The following is a 16,942-nucleotide window of genomic DNA, read 5'->3' on the forward strand; positions in this document are numbered from 1 at the left end:
TTCTGGGGTCCCAAGACTGTTAATTATCTGGACTGTGCTCTCCCAACCTCGCAGCTTGGTCGGTTGGTACCCCCTCTCAGGTGGTCTTCCTCCGATCGGGTGCTCTTTCTCATGTGGTCCCTCCTCTCGCCTCTTCCCTTTCATGCCATCCATATCCCTCCGATCACACTCTGCATACACCGCTCAAACTCTAACCAAACACAACCACAAGCCTAAAATGCAGCAATGCGCACAAATTTCACTACACTGCAACAACAAAACAAACCGCACATAGACTTGCACAACAGCACACGACGACTACCGACCGTAAAACACCCCAAGCCCAGCCAACGGACCCACTGGGCTGAGGCTGCCAACAGCACATCACTGCTCTCTTGCACTTTTACAGCTTATTCCCACTAACTCACCCACCTCTCCCTCTTTCAGAGCCGCCAGAGCGCCAGGGGACCACTCCGGTGGTGATAGTGCGCGGTACAAATATCCTTTAACATTAACATTAACATTTAACACAAACCGGGCTTTTGTTGCCTTCGATAACTCACCAGTCGTCTTAATTGATGTTCTTTCCGAAACGCTCTTTATGCAGCAGTCAAGGCCGCTACCAACGCCTCCACTGCTCCTCTCCAACTCCGCCGTTCACACAGGAAGGTCACAGGCCGCTTCAAAGCACATTGAAGGTTTCTTTCTACTGCTTATTCGGTTTTTAATCTTGGAATGTTTACAGCTTCGTGAAAGTGTGGAATTCTCGCCTGGCTCTCTCTCAACAAACGCACTGGCCGCTCAGCCCCTTGGCCTTTCAACTTCCATCACCTGGTTCTCATCAGCCCTGAAAGAGCTGTTCCTTCTCATAACCAGCCTCGCTCAGAGTGTGCCTGTGTGCGCCACCTTTTATCCTGACAGGGGGTGTTAACAAGTGGCAGGTGTGTATAGTTAGGATTATGTGCCTGACTCTGCCTGGCCTCAATGCAGGGACAGAGCCATTTTAAGTCATGAGAGGTAATCTGTCTGGCCTTATTCCTCATGGTCCTCAGCTCAGTACTGTTGTCAATGTAAAGTGGGAGGAATTATGAGAGCTGCAGTTTCCCATAAAATAAGCATGGATGGGGGTTAGATGGGTTGTGTAAAGAGGGGAATACCATGTCTCACTTTTGGGTGCTTCTCCCCCACTCTACGAGGACCCCCAACCCAGGTGATCCTCCCTCGCTTGTCCACCCACAGGGTTGGGATCCAAAAGCAATGGCCTTTCCCTGGCCACCTGAGTACACCCTCTAGTTCTTCACAGCAGGTTATTACCAACACAATGTAAAAGGTGAACTGTTGCTGCCCGTCTCCTGCTGGATAAAGGCTGATATTTCAGATAGATGGTGGCAGGGCCCCCTGAAATGTGCGCTACCATGCGCATAACAATCTGGCCTCTGGGCTGTGGAGGCCAAATTAGAGAATCCTTGAAGTGATGGGATGATATTAGCGCACAGCAGCACAGCAGCTGGCAGCACAGCAGCACAGCAGCACAGCAGCACAGCAGCTGGCAGCACAGCAGCTGGCAGCACAGCAGCACAGCATCACGGCAGCACGGCAGCACAGCAGCACAGCAGCACAGCAGCTGGCGGCTACAGTTCCACATCACATTCCACATAATTGCACTTTTAGATACAGGGAGATGCAGAGATCGGGTCAGAATAACACCGTGCTGATCAGGTACTCAGGCTAGGGTTTAAATCTCAGACTCTGTGTATTAAGCTCAGTAATGTGGACCCTAGACCACACATCACAATTTGTTGTCACTGACACTTGGCCGCAGGCACCAGAAGTGCTATGCAAATAATAGCCTACAACACAAAACATGAGGAAGCCCCACCCTGCGAGGACGCCCTGCCCTGCACCCCTCCTGCACCTCCGACTGGCACCCCTCTTGTGACAGCCCTGCATGGATGATGAATGTACGTACCTTCCCCAATTTGATGACCTTTCTTCTCCCTCACCTTGAGCCTCGAAGAGGAGTGTATCCAGGAAGAGCTTCTTAGGCTCCTGGCTGGCTGTCATGTGGCTGGCAGGCTGTAGGCAGCAAAGTTAAAGTGCTGATCATGAGGGGCAGACGAACAGTAACAGTAGTGGTGACCTGCTACACCATGCACTGAGGGAGGGCAGAGACAGGGCTGCTGCCTGAGGCAAGCTGCTGCAGTGTGCCACCTGCACAGGAAGAAGGGTAGCATCAGATGCAAGGCAGGCAGGAGTCAGGATAAAAGCCAAGGCCTGCTGCCTCTCGCTGCATGAGCCCTTGTGCTGCTTAGTTCTGAGGCTCGCACAGTTGCGCTCACTTGCATTCGCAGCCACGGCCATACCCAGCAGTCAGGGAAGGCAGAGAGAACAGTGTCAAATGATTGTCTCACTGCAAAGAGGGGCAGAATTATCAGACAACACAAACACCTCCAGGTCAATCATCATTACTGTTTTTTAGTTTGGGCTATTAGGTGGTGCTTTAGTGCCACCTATAAGCTGAAACTATTGCATTACAGTACAGATGGGGAGAAATTATGGCATATCAGGAGGGTCACCTATAAGCTGAAACTATTGCATTAGAGGACAGATGGGGGAAATGATGGCATATCAGGAGGGTCACATATAAGCTGAAACTATTGCATTAGAGGACGGATGGGGGAAATGATGGCATATCAGGAAGGTCACCTATAAGCTGAAACTATTGTATAAGAGGACAGATGGGGGGAAATGATGGCATATCAGGAAGTGCCACCTATAATCTGAAACTATTGTATAAGAGGACAGATGGCGGAAATGATGGCATATCAGGAGGGTCACAACACTTATAGGTGTTGTTTGGTTATTTGTCCACCAATTGACTGCCCATGGTCATGCTAACCATATAGCCATTCCCACCCAGTTCCTGCCCTTCCCCACCCAAAACACCTCCACATGGGAACTCTTTCTGGTCGCTTTAATGAAGCCTTACCATCAAACTTTGCTCTCAAAGTGTCTGCCAGTGTTTTTTCAAAGCAGTTTTCTGAGAGTTAATGACTCAATTGGAGTTGTAAACAAACTACTGGTGTAATAAAAATGTTAAACAGGTCTGCTTTCAGCCAGTCGATTTCTAAGTACTATGTATGTCCTTCACAGAAGTCCTGTTAAAAACAAGCATTGGCAAAGTCAACAACTTTGGCTTGTGTATAAGTATTAGGCATTTGCCAGGCACTGCTATTAGATCCCCAGGTACTTGCACCTGCTACAATCAATGGCCAGTTAATACCACTACACAGTGTCATGCATGCTGCACATAGTACCCCTGGACTTGGAACAACATCTTCATGTAGAACGAGATGCTCATAGAACTGCTAGACCGTTCTATTCTAAATGGAGATTTTTTGATGCACTGCCGGGAAAACGATGTCTGCATTATTCACGTCGTTAAATTCACGTGATTTAGGTTAGTCACGTGTGTTTTGGCAGTACGTTCATAAGCAGCGTGAATACGTCGCTCGCTGCTTCTGATTGAACCATTATGGCGTTTGGTAGCTGAATCCTGCCTCTAATCTCCGGCCTTTGCAACTCATCCAGAACAGGACTACGAGACTTGTCCTTGGCCTCAAGCCCAGGGACCGTATCTCTCCAGGACTGAAATCGCTACACTGGCTCCCAGTGGCTGCAAGGATTATGTTCAAAACCCTCTGCATTGTCCACAAGGCCTTCTGGGTCCTTGGGCCAAAGTACCTTCACCTCTCTCTTCCTAAATATCTTCCTTCTCGAGCTCTTCGCTCATCCACCTCCAACTACCTCAGGATCAGCCGCTTCACCAAGCAACGAGCTGGGGGTAGATCTCTCTCCGCAGCAGGGGCCTCCTCCTGGAACAGCCTTCCTGCCTCCCTGAAACTTGAGAACCATCTCCGGTTCCGAAATCACCTCAAAACCTTCCTCTTTGCCTCCGCTTTCTCTCCCTCCCTCCCTCCCCTGCTAAAATCACTGAACCTGCACTGACTCTGCAACTGGCCACTCACCGATCTCGGTCCTTGGCCCAGCCACTCTTCCCTGCACTGCCTACCTGCACTACGGGACTGTCTCTGTATCCTACAGCCCCTTCTCCTGGCACTTACCTTGCACTTGCCACCAGCTGGCCCTGTTATTTATCTTGTATTCTACTCACCATTTACTGCACTCTTCTTGCACTTGCCACCAGCTGGCCCTATTACTTATCTTGTATTCTACTAACCATGTACTGCACTTACCCTCTCCCCTTCCCCTTGCACTTCTCCCAGTTCCCCTACCCTTGCACTTGCGCGATCTGAATGACATCTGGCCTAGTAGGATCGTTGTCTGTTCTCCCCTTGTCCCCCCCCCCTGCCTTGTCGCGCCTTGAAACACTTGTGTATAGGCGCGTTACAAATGCCATATCATATCATATCATATATCTGCGTCCTCGCATTTTCTTCAGTTACTTCCTTGGCTTCTTCGGCGTGTTTCCCGAATTCCTGGAGCTGCTGTCTGGAAGGCAAAGGTTGGCCGCATTGTCTGCGTGCTCTTCAGTCGCGTGTATTCTGACACGCGGGTTCCTGATTTCTTCGCATGCTGCTTGCCTGACTACGTGAAGTTGGTCGCGTGGAAATCCCATGCGGACGCTGTTTCGAAGCGCGGCTGTCCTGGGCTGCGTGTACTTTGTTTGCGGGTAATGCACACGCAGATTTTGGAACTCTTCAGGTACGGCTGCTCTGTATGCGTGCTCTTTTGTTTGCTTATCGCATGCAAGCTACTCTACTCTTTACACGTTGTGGTCCTAGTTGCGTGCCCTTGTGTTGCGTGTGCATCCTCACGCTGGCAAGAGCGGCTGTTCCGACTGCTGTCGCGTGTAAAACTGCACGCTGGCTTTTTCCTCATGCTCGCAAGAGCGGCTGTCCTGGCTGCGTGAACTTTGTTGCGTGTAAACCTACACGCGGGCTTTTTCCTCACGCTTGCAAGAGCGGCTGTCCCGGCCACGTGAACTCTGTCGCGTGTAATCCTGCATGCTGACTTTTGAACTCTGTTTGAATGTGTAATTCCACACGCATACTACTCTTTGCTTTGGAGTGAATCCCTGGCACCTGTGAGGAAGTTTTTCTTTTGAAGGTGATTGTGCACAGTACTTTGGACGCTATCCTGTGGTGCACCAACCCAGTATCTAGCGTGAGCCTCGTGCCGTTCGGGATAAGTCTCCCTTACTAACCTTCCCTTCCTTTTCGTTGTTTCAACTCCTGGATTTCTTCAGAGACTTGGTGAAGACTTCAGTTCTAAGCCCACAGGTCAGTGTTGTTAACTAGTGATATTGCTGTTCTATAGTCAGTTGATTTGGGACAATTTCTTATGATACTTTATTTATCCTAGGCTGACTTCCTATAAAGCTCCCACGCCCTTTCCAGTGATCCCTTTCTCTGCCTGTTTCATCGGTCAGAGAGTGGTATCATTTGGAAGGTCTTATTTGACTTCACTACTATCAAGTCGTGTGAATAGGATCTGGAAGAGCCCTACCAATTGTATCCTTTTTGGTTACCGTATCCTTTTCAAAAGATACCTTGGTGATTTATGACACACAGTGCCTGGCAAGTGCCTTTCCCATGCCAACACAGAAGCCCAAACTGTTGGCATTGCCAATACTTGTTTTCGTGTGTCTCAAATGTGCCTTATGTAAGCATATGTCCTTATCAGTGTCTAGGTGATGATGTAAATGAGAGAAATAAAGAACGCAAAATGTTTTCTGGCCTCGTGACTTGGCCACACACCATGAAGTGCTGCCAAAGTTGGGCAGCAGGTGCCCCCCACCTCCAAGGGTGGGGGCACGGGGCACGTGCCCAGTTTGCCCACCCATAAAAGTCTGTTAACATATCACCTGTAGATGACAGCAAACCTCTTAATTGACATGCAGAGTGTGGGTGGCAAATCTCAACTTCTTATTGGCTGTAGAGAAAAAATTATAGTTTCTTGTCTGCAATTTTCCTGGGGGCAATTTATGGGAGACGATATTCTTCATATAAATGTGTGTAGTTTTTGTGTGCACCGTGTGATGAGTTCGCTGAACTCCACCCTCATGTGCATGAGTAACGAGCCATTGGGAACAGGATTGGTGCAGCCGCTACACAATGTGCCTCTGCGAGGGTGGTTGGCGCAGGTTCCCGTGAGCCCATTACTTCCAGAAGATGTAGTAGAACGAGCAGGAGTCGCAGGAAAAGTGTTGAAACCTTGATATATTATGAGTCCAGAATGCCAGAGTTCCCTACAGTAATACATGGGAACCTGGACTTGGAACTGTTTTTGCAGCCTGAGATGACTATGAAGCGTTTCTCAAGTGTATGGGGCATTTGCCATAGACATCGTGAAGCTGTGATGCCTCCTGAATTCTCTGGAGAATGTACCCAGCCTTGCAGGACCAGGAGTTGACGGTGTTAGCGGACCTCCTTGCGGTTCCGGGTGAGACTTGCCTGTCAGCGGTCAAAGCCAGGCGTTTCCCTGCACAGGACATAAGTGGGTCTAGAGACACCATAGCATGTGAGCTCAGGAGGATCTTTAACCATGCAACGATGCATATCGCAGTAGTATAATTTACAAGATGGAGCTGTTGATGCATCACACTTGACTCTCATGACCTGAATGAAAGCAATCAAGGCCCACAAGTAGTTTTCCAATGCAAACAAGAGATGCATGAATGGCTAATGAGGGGGAGTCACTACCTAAAGAGGAGTCCAACTTATGGGGAGAGAGGGAATGGACCCAGCCCTATTGGAAGGAGTATAAAATGGCTGACGGAACCCCGTCAGAGCGATGATCCCGATGGATACAGAAGTGTCTGTCCCTACTCCCTTTCTCTCAGGGGAAGAGGGGGGTTGGGGGGTTAGAGCTCCCAGAAATCAGCGAGTTGGTGAAGCCCAAGATTCTGGAGGAACACCTGCCACTGTATAGCAGAGAAAACCCACTGGAGTAAAGCCTATGGTACGAATTCCACTGAGAAGGGGGAAGATCATTCTGCTGTGGCTTGTGGAACCTGGAGGCTCCAGGGCATAGGCCCTCCACCAGCAACCCCCAAGAGAGATCCATTAACCGTGTCAGGGGCCAACCAAACCATAGAACCTACCTGACAAGACCCCAGAGAGGAGAAAGGAGTACCATAGGTCATCCTGCTGATGGTAGTGGAGGTCCAGGAGGGACCTATTGGATTTGGGAAGCAAAGAACCACTAATTGGAGAAGGGTTGAAGTCAAATCCCATGTCCACGCCAAACAACCAAGGTGGACAGAAGAACCGGTGCAAACCAGAAAAACAGTCCCCTAAGAGGGACCCCACAGTTTAATTTATCTCATGGATCTTTTTATTGATTTAAATTCTAAGTTTACCCGAGGGACTGATAGATGTTAAACCCACCATTCCTGTTTGTACTAAATACATTGTTTGCATACCATCTGGTGTGTACTGTGTCTCACTGCTCGGCCTACCACAGACGCCCCATCTCACTTGTAATAAATATAAACTACCCGACCAATTGGGAACATCTCTAGGGCTGGGCAGAGGGAGATAGTGTTGTGAAGTCGATAAGAGAGAGAGATATGAGACTCTGCATGGAAATTGCAAGATAGGCTGAAAGATGGCAAGAGGGAATGGTGTGGTTTAAATTGAAGGGAAGCTGGTTTATGAAAGAGCCACAGGGGACTCTCTAGAGACTGAAACATGGCAAGAGGGAATGGTGTGGTGTAAATTGAAGGGAAGCTGGCTTAGGAAAGAGCCGCGGGGGACTCTCTAGAGACTGAAAGATGGCAAGAGGGAATGGTGTGGTGTAAATTGAAGGGAAGCTGGCTTAGGAAAGAGCCGCGGGGGACTCTATAGAGAGACTGGAAGATGGCAAGAGGGAATGGTGTGGTGTAAATTGAAGGGAAGCTGGCTTAGGAAAGAGCCGCAGGGGACTTTATAGAGAGACTGAAAGATGGCAAGAGGGAATGGTGTGGTGTAAATTGAAGGGAAGCTGGCTTAGGAAAGAGCCGCGGGGGACTTTATAGAGAGACTCGAAGATGGCAAGAGGGAATGGTGTGGTGTAAATTGAAGGGAAGCTGGCTTAGGAAAGAGCCGCGGGGGACTCTATAGAGAGACTGAAAGATGGCAAGAGGGAATGGTGTGGTGTAAATTGAAGAGAAGCTGGCTTAGGAAAGAGCCGCGCGGGACTCTATAGAGAGGCTGAAAGATGGCAAGAGGGAATGGTGTTGTATAAATTGAAGGGAAGCCGGCTTAGGAAAGAGCCACTGGGGACTCTATAGAGAGACTGAAAGATGGCAAGAGGGAATGGTGTGGTGTAAATTGAAGGGAAGCTGGCTTAGGAAAGAGCCATGGGGGACTCTATAGAGAGACCGAAAGATGGCAAGAGGGAATGGTGTGGTGGAAATTGAAGGGAAGCTGTCTTAGGAAAGAGCCGCGGGGGACTCTATAGAGAGACTGAAAGATGGCAAGAGGGAATGGTGTGGTGTAAATTGAACGGAAGCTGGCTTAGGAAAGAGCAGCGGGGGACTCTATAGAGAGACTGAAAGATGGCAAGAGGGAATGCTGTGGTGTAAATTGAAGGGAAGCTGGCTTAGGAAAGAGCCGCAGGGGACTCTATAGAGAGACTGAAAGATGGCAAGAGGGAATGGTGTGGTGTAAATTGAAGTGAAGCTGGCTTAGGAAAGAGCCGCGGGGGGACTCTATAGAGAGACTGAAAGATGGCAAGAGGGAATGGTGTGGTGTAAATTGAAGGGAAGCTGGCTTAGGAAAGAGCCGCGGGGGACTCTATAGAGAGACTGAACGATGGCAAGAGGGAATGGTGTGGTGTAAATTGAAGGGAAGCTGGCTTAGGAAAGAGCCGCGGGGGACTCTATAGAGAGACTGAACGATGGCAAGAGGGAATGGTGTGGTGTAAATTGAAGGGAAGCTGGTTTAGGAAAGAGCCGCGGGGGACTCTATAGAGAGACTGAAAGATGGCAAGAGGGAATGGTGTTGTATAAATTGAAGGGAAGCTGGCTTAGGAAAGAGCTACTGGGGACTCTATAGAGAAACTGAAAGATGGCATGAGGGAATGTGTGATGTAAATTGAAGGGAATCCGGCTTAGGAAAGAGCAACAGGGGACTTTATAGAGAGACTGAAAGATGGCAAGAGGGAATGGTGTGGTGTAAATTGAAGGGAAGCTGGCTTAGAAAAGAGCCGCGGGGGACTCTATAGAGAGACTGGGAAGAGGCAGATCATTGAGCAGCCAGGACCTCAAGTAAGTATATAGTGATCATAGAAGCAAAGGGTTGCACTGGCCCAGAAATACCCTAGGATGGAAGAGTTGTGAGAAGGACAAGGTTAATGACACATCGAACACGACAAAAGATGATTTTAATGTGTGTCAACTGCTGTGAGCTGCTGCCTTCTGTGAGTTGAGGTGTGACATCCCTGTGTTTCCACACTGAGCATGTAACTATGTCCAGCCATTTGTGCACAGGAAAGCTTGTCCTTGCAGTGAATTCTGCCCTGTAACTCTGCACCTGTGTTACTCTATCCACAGAGGAGAAGTCACCAGGACCCAGGATTGAAATCATTGCTGGAGTGATCCTTGCAGATGTGCTTGCTGTGGGGCTTGCTGTTTTTTTAATTTGGTTCGCCTTTTTCAGAGACAAGCATCCAGGTAAGCACTGCACCATTGGATAATTATAGTGTTGCTACCATTACTCTCTAATTCATGTCATTGGGCTGTGAGGGGGCAGCAGGGACTTCAAATTGTCTTATCACCTGTGTCTGTGGAAGGGGAAACTTCTAAACTCTTGCTGCCTCTATGGCATGCAGGGGTATCTTGTAACCTATATCACCCATGGCATATGAGTGGGCGTACTTTCTAACCTGTCACCTGTAAGGTATGCCAGGGTATCTTGCAACCTATATCGGCTGTGGCATATGAGTGGGAGTACCTTCTAACCTGCCGGCTGTATGACATGCAGGGGTATCTCGTAATCTATGTCAGCCAGGGCATGTGAGTCGGCGTACCTAGGAAAAAGGTGTTCTTCCTGTTTGCCACCTGTTTGCCGTTGTACGCCACTGATCCATAATATTAAGGTAATCTCGCTTACCCTGCAATTTGACTTTATGCCACCAAAATCTCGATCTACCCTTGCAGTCGCCCACAGCCCAACCTATCCCTGCACGTCACTCACTGCAGCATTGACAACCTGTTACCCTTCATTTAAGGATACTACTATCATATTGCCAACTGTTGTGGCCCTTGCTGACTACATTAGCACTATATCTGCCGCTAATAAATCCATTTTCATTGCATACTTTTGAACTCATTGCACGGACCTGGAACAGCCCACAGCACCCACTGCTTTGATTGGAACTAGCCTACTGCCCACTCTATCGTCTACTGTGCCCGATGTCTGTGGAAATAGCCTATTTTGTCCACAGCCGTGATTTAAAACAGCCTATTGCGCACTTTGTACTACCTATGACCCTATTAACGCTGCCTACTACCGCAGCCATTCCTCTGTTTGCATCTGCCTACTGTGCCCTTGCTGTCCATCAGGCTCGCACCAACCTAGGATTCCAAATATTTGCCGAATGAGTTCCTGTCTCAAATGTACATGCCCTGATCGATCACTTGTTACCTAGAGAGACCTGACACATGAACTCTTCCAACCTTCCTATGCTCACTTACTCATTCTGCTTTTTACCACTTGAACTTGCCGACTTTTTTGCCAGCATATACTGCCTATTGATTTGAACTGAACTGACTCATCTAGCCAACATAGGTGCTTAGCACCTGCCCCGCCTTACACCACCAGCTCACTCTGGCTGTACACACCTCTGGTGTATTAATAAACATCATAGTCAAACCAATGTCCACCATAAAGACGCAACTAACAATTACACAATTAACACTTCTCTGCGCCCTTATTATAATGGCCTGCATCAATTCCACACCTTGCACTCCGCAGGAGAGAAATATAAGACTCTGAGCAAGACTGCCCCGGATCCACACACCTAAGGCTAATAGAATTAGTTCCCAAGACTCTTACTACGGGCATAATACCTCTGCCTCAGACTTTAATATACCCACGCCACCCCTAGAAGCCTTGCAAAAAACTGACCCTAGAACTAACCACACTAAACAAAGACCCACCTCTACCCAAGGGCAGAATAAAATGACAATAATTACAGGAGCGATCATCAATGCTAGATCCCTCATGGTGCATACCACAGAAATTGCAGACATACTCACTATGGATGAACTTAGACATCCTAGCAGTTACTGAATCTTGGCTTCATGATGCAGCCGGTCCAGCCCTCATGCTAGCTATACCAGACAAAAACTAAATACTTAGAGTTGATAGGCCTAATGCCAGATGGGGCGGTCTTGCTATTATAGCCAAAACTAAACTAGCATTAAGGCTGACCACACCCCCTGATATGAAATCCTGGGAGCTTCTCTCAGCCAAACTCCCAATTTCAGATAACAGCACATTAACTATATTCGTATATAGACCCCCTGGTCCAATTGGTACCTTCAAAGAAGACCTCCCCAGCCTCCTTACCAACAACATCAAGAACACCTCACAGCTCCTATTACTAGGAGACTTCAATTTGGGCTTTAATGATCCCAAGGATAAACTTGCCCATTCCTTTGAAACCATTTTGACCGAACACGGACTGACCCAAAAAGTCCTCGCCCCCACGCATATAAAAGGGAAAACATTAGACTGGGTAGCCAATCTGAACTGTGCCATCACTATCACCAAAATAACCCCTTAACCTTGGACTGACCACCACTTAATCAGATTCTTGTCTGCCATAGAGCCCCAAAAACAGAAAAATACTGACATAGTACCGCCGCTCCCCACTAGAAGCAAAAAAGCCATCACTGCGGAAAAATTACTGCCACTCCTATCCACCCTCTCTTCAATCACTAATAACAATGACCCAAACACACGAGTTGCAACCTTCAATAATACCATGACGAAGGCCCTTGATAGCATTGCGCCAGTCAAACTTTGCAAAAGTAAACAAAAGGCTCATCTCAATACCTGGTTTACACCCTATCTCAAAGAATTAAGACTCCAAAAAAGGAAACTCCAAGCCATTTGGCGACACTCCCCCACAGTTGAAAATAAAACCACATTAACCAACTTTGCCAACATGTACAAGAAGGAAATAATCCTCACCAAAAGGAATATGTTCAATGAAAGAATCTCAAAGCAAATTCTAATACTAAGGAGCTCTTCACCATCCTTCGCGGAATGGAAAACCCTATCCCACCTACAGATAAACAATGGTGCACTAGCATCCAAAATGCCTTATCTAATAAAATAGCCACCTTGCAGACTAAAAGCCTCTCTGCGCCCCACTGAGACGCACCCTACCCCCCCCCCCCCACTGCGAATCCCATCATGAATACACCTTTCAGTTTCACCAATATCTCCATTTTGGAAACTGAAAAGGTCATACTTTCCCTGAAGCCATCCAACTGGCAGGGCGATAGCTGCCCAGCACAAATAATTAAGGATGCAGCTAGAGATCTAGCACCCTTTATCTCCAAGCTAATTAATGCTTCCTTTAAGACAAGCATTGTCCCGAGCAACCTCAAAGAATCATGGGTTCTACCACTCCTTAAGAAACAGACCCTAGATCAGGCCATCCCCACTAATTACAGACCCATTACAACGGTCCCATTCCTCCTCAAAATTATTGATCGAGTAGCCTACCTCCAAATCCAAACTTATCTGACACCCATGTTGAGGTAATCCCCCCTTTTTCCGCTGAATAATTACTGTTGCTGTGTATAAATGAACAGATTTCCATTCACGTATAACAATATTGTATAGTATAAGAGTGGCATGTGCCCTTTGTACCATATATACCTTGGACTTCCTCTACAGTCATCTTAGTCTGCATTAATTTCCCTTTTTGGGCGACTAGAGACTTGCCCCTCAACCTTGTCATGCTGGTTTTCTCAGAGCTTTGGAATGTAGCGCTGCGACTTACACTCTCACAGCAATCAGTATCTAAACCCAGCCACCACTTAATGTTTTTGTCCATCACATTTCTAATATGGCTGGATGGTTTGTTTGGTAACCATGACAACACGTTTCCAAAATATGATCAAATAGTGCTTTCTATTTGGCCCGTAGCATACACGACTGCTAACAGTCCCCCCTCCCCCACAGCCTGCATATGCAGCAGATGAGCCTTTCTACCTAGCCACCATCGCCCATGGGTTCTGCCATGCATTTTGCTCAGCCTACTAGATTTCCCGTTAATGGCAGAGGATATAAATAGAACGGTTGCCATAGCAACCGCACGGCTATCGCCCGACTCTGAAGACGGCACTCTGTTAGTCCGTCTCCTGCTTTCCAGCAATCTCACAGTATTTACTGAGTTTCAAGGTATGTAAGCCCCCCGCAGCATGCCTCACATACTAATGCTTTATTTTAGCACTTAAATTGAAATCACTACACGTGCACCGCCGCGCAGCATTCATGTAACACATAGCGTTCCCTCACCAGCGGGTGCGCTTTGTTTTCTGACTGGCCCCATAGCTATTCATTCACGTTTGGCTAGTCTTATTCCTACATTTGAGTCCATCTGCTTTGGCTATTCAATGAGAGGAAACATTTTCCCGTCGCGGCACGCCACACGCAATTTCAATTTTTAAAGAGGCCACTTCCACTCACTGTACCACAGGCCCTATTGCCATTAACTCATGCTTGGTTTCTAGGGACTTCTAGGCACCCGGGCTCGCATGTACCGCCGTTTAAGATAACAGACACGGCTGTGACCCTTTGTTTAAGCCCGCACAACCTTTTGCCATCAGTGTAAACACTCGGCTGTGCGACCCTCCCATTTATTTTACATTTGCCCACAGTTTTTTCTTTAACAGTTGGAGCCTGGATCTTCTACTTCGTGCATGATCCGAACGCATTAATTTGCCCCTCCTTGTGACTGGAAAGACTCATTGAACTGTACAATATTTACATACTCTGTAAAGTCTACAGTCCTAGTACTAATGGGTTCTTGGGAATTATCTGTAGGAATCACCCAGCAGAATAAGAATTATCTGTCTACCTCAGTGGACTCAGACACTTAGAGGAGCTATGCCAAAGTGCTACGTGATTATGGTAAACCCTGTATTTTGTATTTGTATTTGTATTTTATTTATATAGCGCACCAGGCCCAGGGGCTACCGGGCGCATCACTTAGTTACAGCAAGATAAATACAAACAGGCAGTACTTACAGAATGTCAGGTATATTACAAAATATGCAAGCAAGAATAATAATAATAATAAGAGGACAAGCAGGTATATACCAGGTAAGTCTGCGTACAAGTTAAGCAGTGAGTCCAGTGTTAGATGTCCTGGGAGGACAACCAAGTTTTGGTAAGGTGTTTGAATCTCAGGAAGGAAGGTTCTGCTCTGAGCTCATTGAGGAGTGAGTTCCATAGTTTAGCTGCCATGATGGGGAAGCTGGTTCCACCTGATCTTTGGAGATTAAAACTAGGGATGACAAGGCAGTTGGCTTGGGCCATTCTGCGGGGTCTAGTGGAACTGTTGAGGGCAGATCTGTTGGCCAGGTAGCAAGGGGCTTGGTTGTGGAGGCATTTATGGGTAAGAGCCGGGGATTTCAAAGAAATTTGGTGTGGGATTGAAAGCCAGTGGAGGTTGCGTCTAGTGTCAGCTATGTGTTGGCGCCTAGGAATGTTAAGGGCCGCTCTGATCGTATTGTTTTGGACAATTTGTAGCTTGTTTAAGTTACAACGATTAGTGCCTAGGTACAGGGCGTTGCAGTAATCAACCTTAGATAGTACAAGGGTCCTAGCCAGGGTCACGCAGTTGGCTGTAGAGAGAAAAGGGCGGCAAGCTGTAATAAGCTTGCAGGTATAGGCCGCTGCGGACGAGACTGAATTGGTTTGTCTAGACCGGGATAAGGTTGAGTCAATGTAGATCCCAAGGGTTTTAGTGTCCTTAGCAGTAGGGATAGTATTCCCATCGATGGTAAAGGACTTGAACGCAGGGTCAAGCTTGGTGAGTTTTTGAGGTGAGCCAAGGATGAGGAGCTCTGTCTTTTCGTCATTTAGATAGAGTATGTGTTGAGCCATCCACGCTTGGATGACCAGGTAGATGGCATTGATAGCGCGGGAGTCAGCAGTGTGGTCACCTGTGATAGGGATTAGCATCTGGGTGTCGTCGGTGTAGTTGGTGTAAGTGACACCCAGATAGTCCAGAATATCGAATAAGGGTTTGGTGAACACGTTATATAACATGGGTGAAACACACGATCCTTGTGGCATGCCACAGGAGACAAGTGCTGGTAGGGCGGCTGCTAGTGGAGAGAACACGCGCATAGATCTGTTGTCTAGGAAGGACCTAATCCAGGTTGTAGCTTTGTCTGAGAAGTGAGCCGCATATTTGAGGTGGTGGCAGAGAATTTTGTGGTTGACAAGATCAAAGGCTGCCGATAGGTCCTAAAGGAGTAATACCGCAAGTTTACCTTTGTCTTTTAGATCTTCGATCTGTGTTTTTAAATCAATAAGGGCCGTTTCAGTACCGTGGCATGGGCGAAACCCAGATTGCCTAAGTCCCAGAAGTTTGTTTGATTCAAGGTAATCTTGGATTTGTAGATAGGCAGCTCAGCTCAGTCGAGGATTTTTAGAAGAAATGGGACAGTGGTGATTGGCCTGTAGTTTGTGGGTATGCTAGGGTCCAAGGTAGGTTTTTTCAGAAGAGGGATGACCCACGCGTCCTTTAGGTTGTCAGGAACAATCACAGAACTAAAGGAAGAGTTGATGAACGTGGTAATGAATGGTGCCAGGTCATGAGCTGCTTCCTTAATAAACGGCGCAGGACAAAGGTCGCCTTGACAGTTGGATGGTTTACGGCTAGCGATGATCTTTTCCACATCAGAGATGGAAAGTGGGGAGAAGCTAAATGGAGTCAGAGAATCTGGGATGTGGTGATTTAGGGTGGGGATGAGGTTAGGTTGAGGGTTAGATTGTAGGCTGGTTTGTTTGTTGTTAATTTTGATTTGTAGAGTGGCAATCTTACCTAAGAGAGCCTCTTGGATTTTGGTGCACCAAGTGCTATCTTTGGTGCACGTGTCTGGTGCAGAGACCGGAGTTTCGAGTTCTTTTAGGATTTTGAACAATTCTTTAGTGTTAGATTTGGCTTGTTCGATGTGTTTGTTGTAAGTGTCCTTTTTGGCTTGGAGTATGGCTTCCTTGTAGTTGAGGCTAGCCAGGAATAGACACAATTTGTTGGCTGGAGACTGGTTACTTTTCCATTGTGATTCCGCAATTCGTTTTTCTTTGCGCAAGGTTCTAAGGTGGGGTGTGAACCAGGAGTTTAGGTGGGCTCAAGGTTTGGATTTTCTCAGTTTAGATGGGGCAATGATGTCTAAGGCTTTTTGCATAGCGCGGTTAAATGTGTCAATCAGTGCCGTAGGGTCAGAGCATGTGCGAACCTGGTCGTTAAGAACTGGGAGGAGGAGGAGTGGGAGAAGTCTGTCGCATGTAATGTCGCGTTTGTAGCGGGTGTCCGTAGCAGGTGAAATGCTAGGAGAGAGGCTGCTAGGTTTGGACTGGATATTGAACGTAATTAGGTTGTCGTCAGTCCAAGAATACTGATGGTTGGAGGTGATATTGATAGGACAGTTATGGGGGGCTAGCCAGTCAAGGGTTCTGCCCTTGGCATGGGTAGGTTGGTTTATGAACTATGTGAATCCTGCATTCGTGAGCATATTGTCAATAGCCATGGCCGCAGTGTTGTTGGGGTCAGAGAGGCCTAAGTTGAAATCGCCCATTATCAAGGCTTGGGATTTGGATTTGGTGTTGTAGGTGATGATGGTAGAGAGGTCCTCAGCGAAGGTGGATAACGGCCCGGGAGGCCAGTAGAGTAGATGGAAGGTGATAGAGTGGTTAGGGGTAAT

At 47.6% G+C, this 16,942-nt stretch overlaps 1 protein-coding gene across 3 annotated transcripts in view; it reads left to right on the forward strand.

Annotated features, from left to right (window-relative positions):
• Window positions 1–16,942, forward strand: part of LOC138522045 (major histocompatibility complex class I-related gene protein-like) — a 1,849,186-nt gene that overhangs the window by 1,785,874 nt on the left and 46,370 nt on the right. For all 3 annotated transcript variants that reach the window (XM_069635271.1, XM_069635270.1, XM_069635272.1), the window contains one exon: window positions 9,539–9,658. In XM_069635271.1, the coding sequence (XP_069491372.1) occupies window positions 9,539–9,658 (120 nt within the window). The remainder of the gene's footprint in view (window positions 1–9,538; window positions 9,659–16,942) is intronic.

This window comes from Ambystoma mexicanum, chromosome 13 (assembly GCF_040938575.1).
Source record: "Ambystoma mexicanum isolate Mex_15411 chromosome 13, UKY_AmexF1_1, whole genome shotgun sequence".
Taxonomy (NCBI): domain Eukaryota; kingdom Metazoa; phylum Chordata; class Amphibia; order Caudata; family Ambystomatidae; genus Ambystoma; species Ambystoma mexicanum.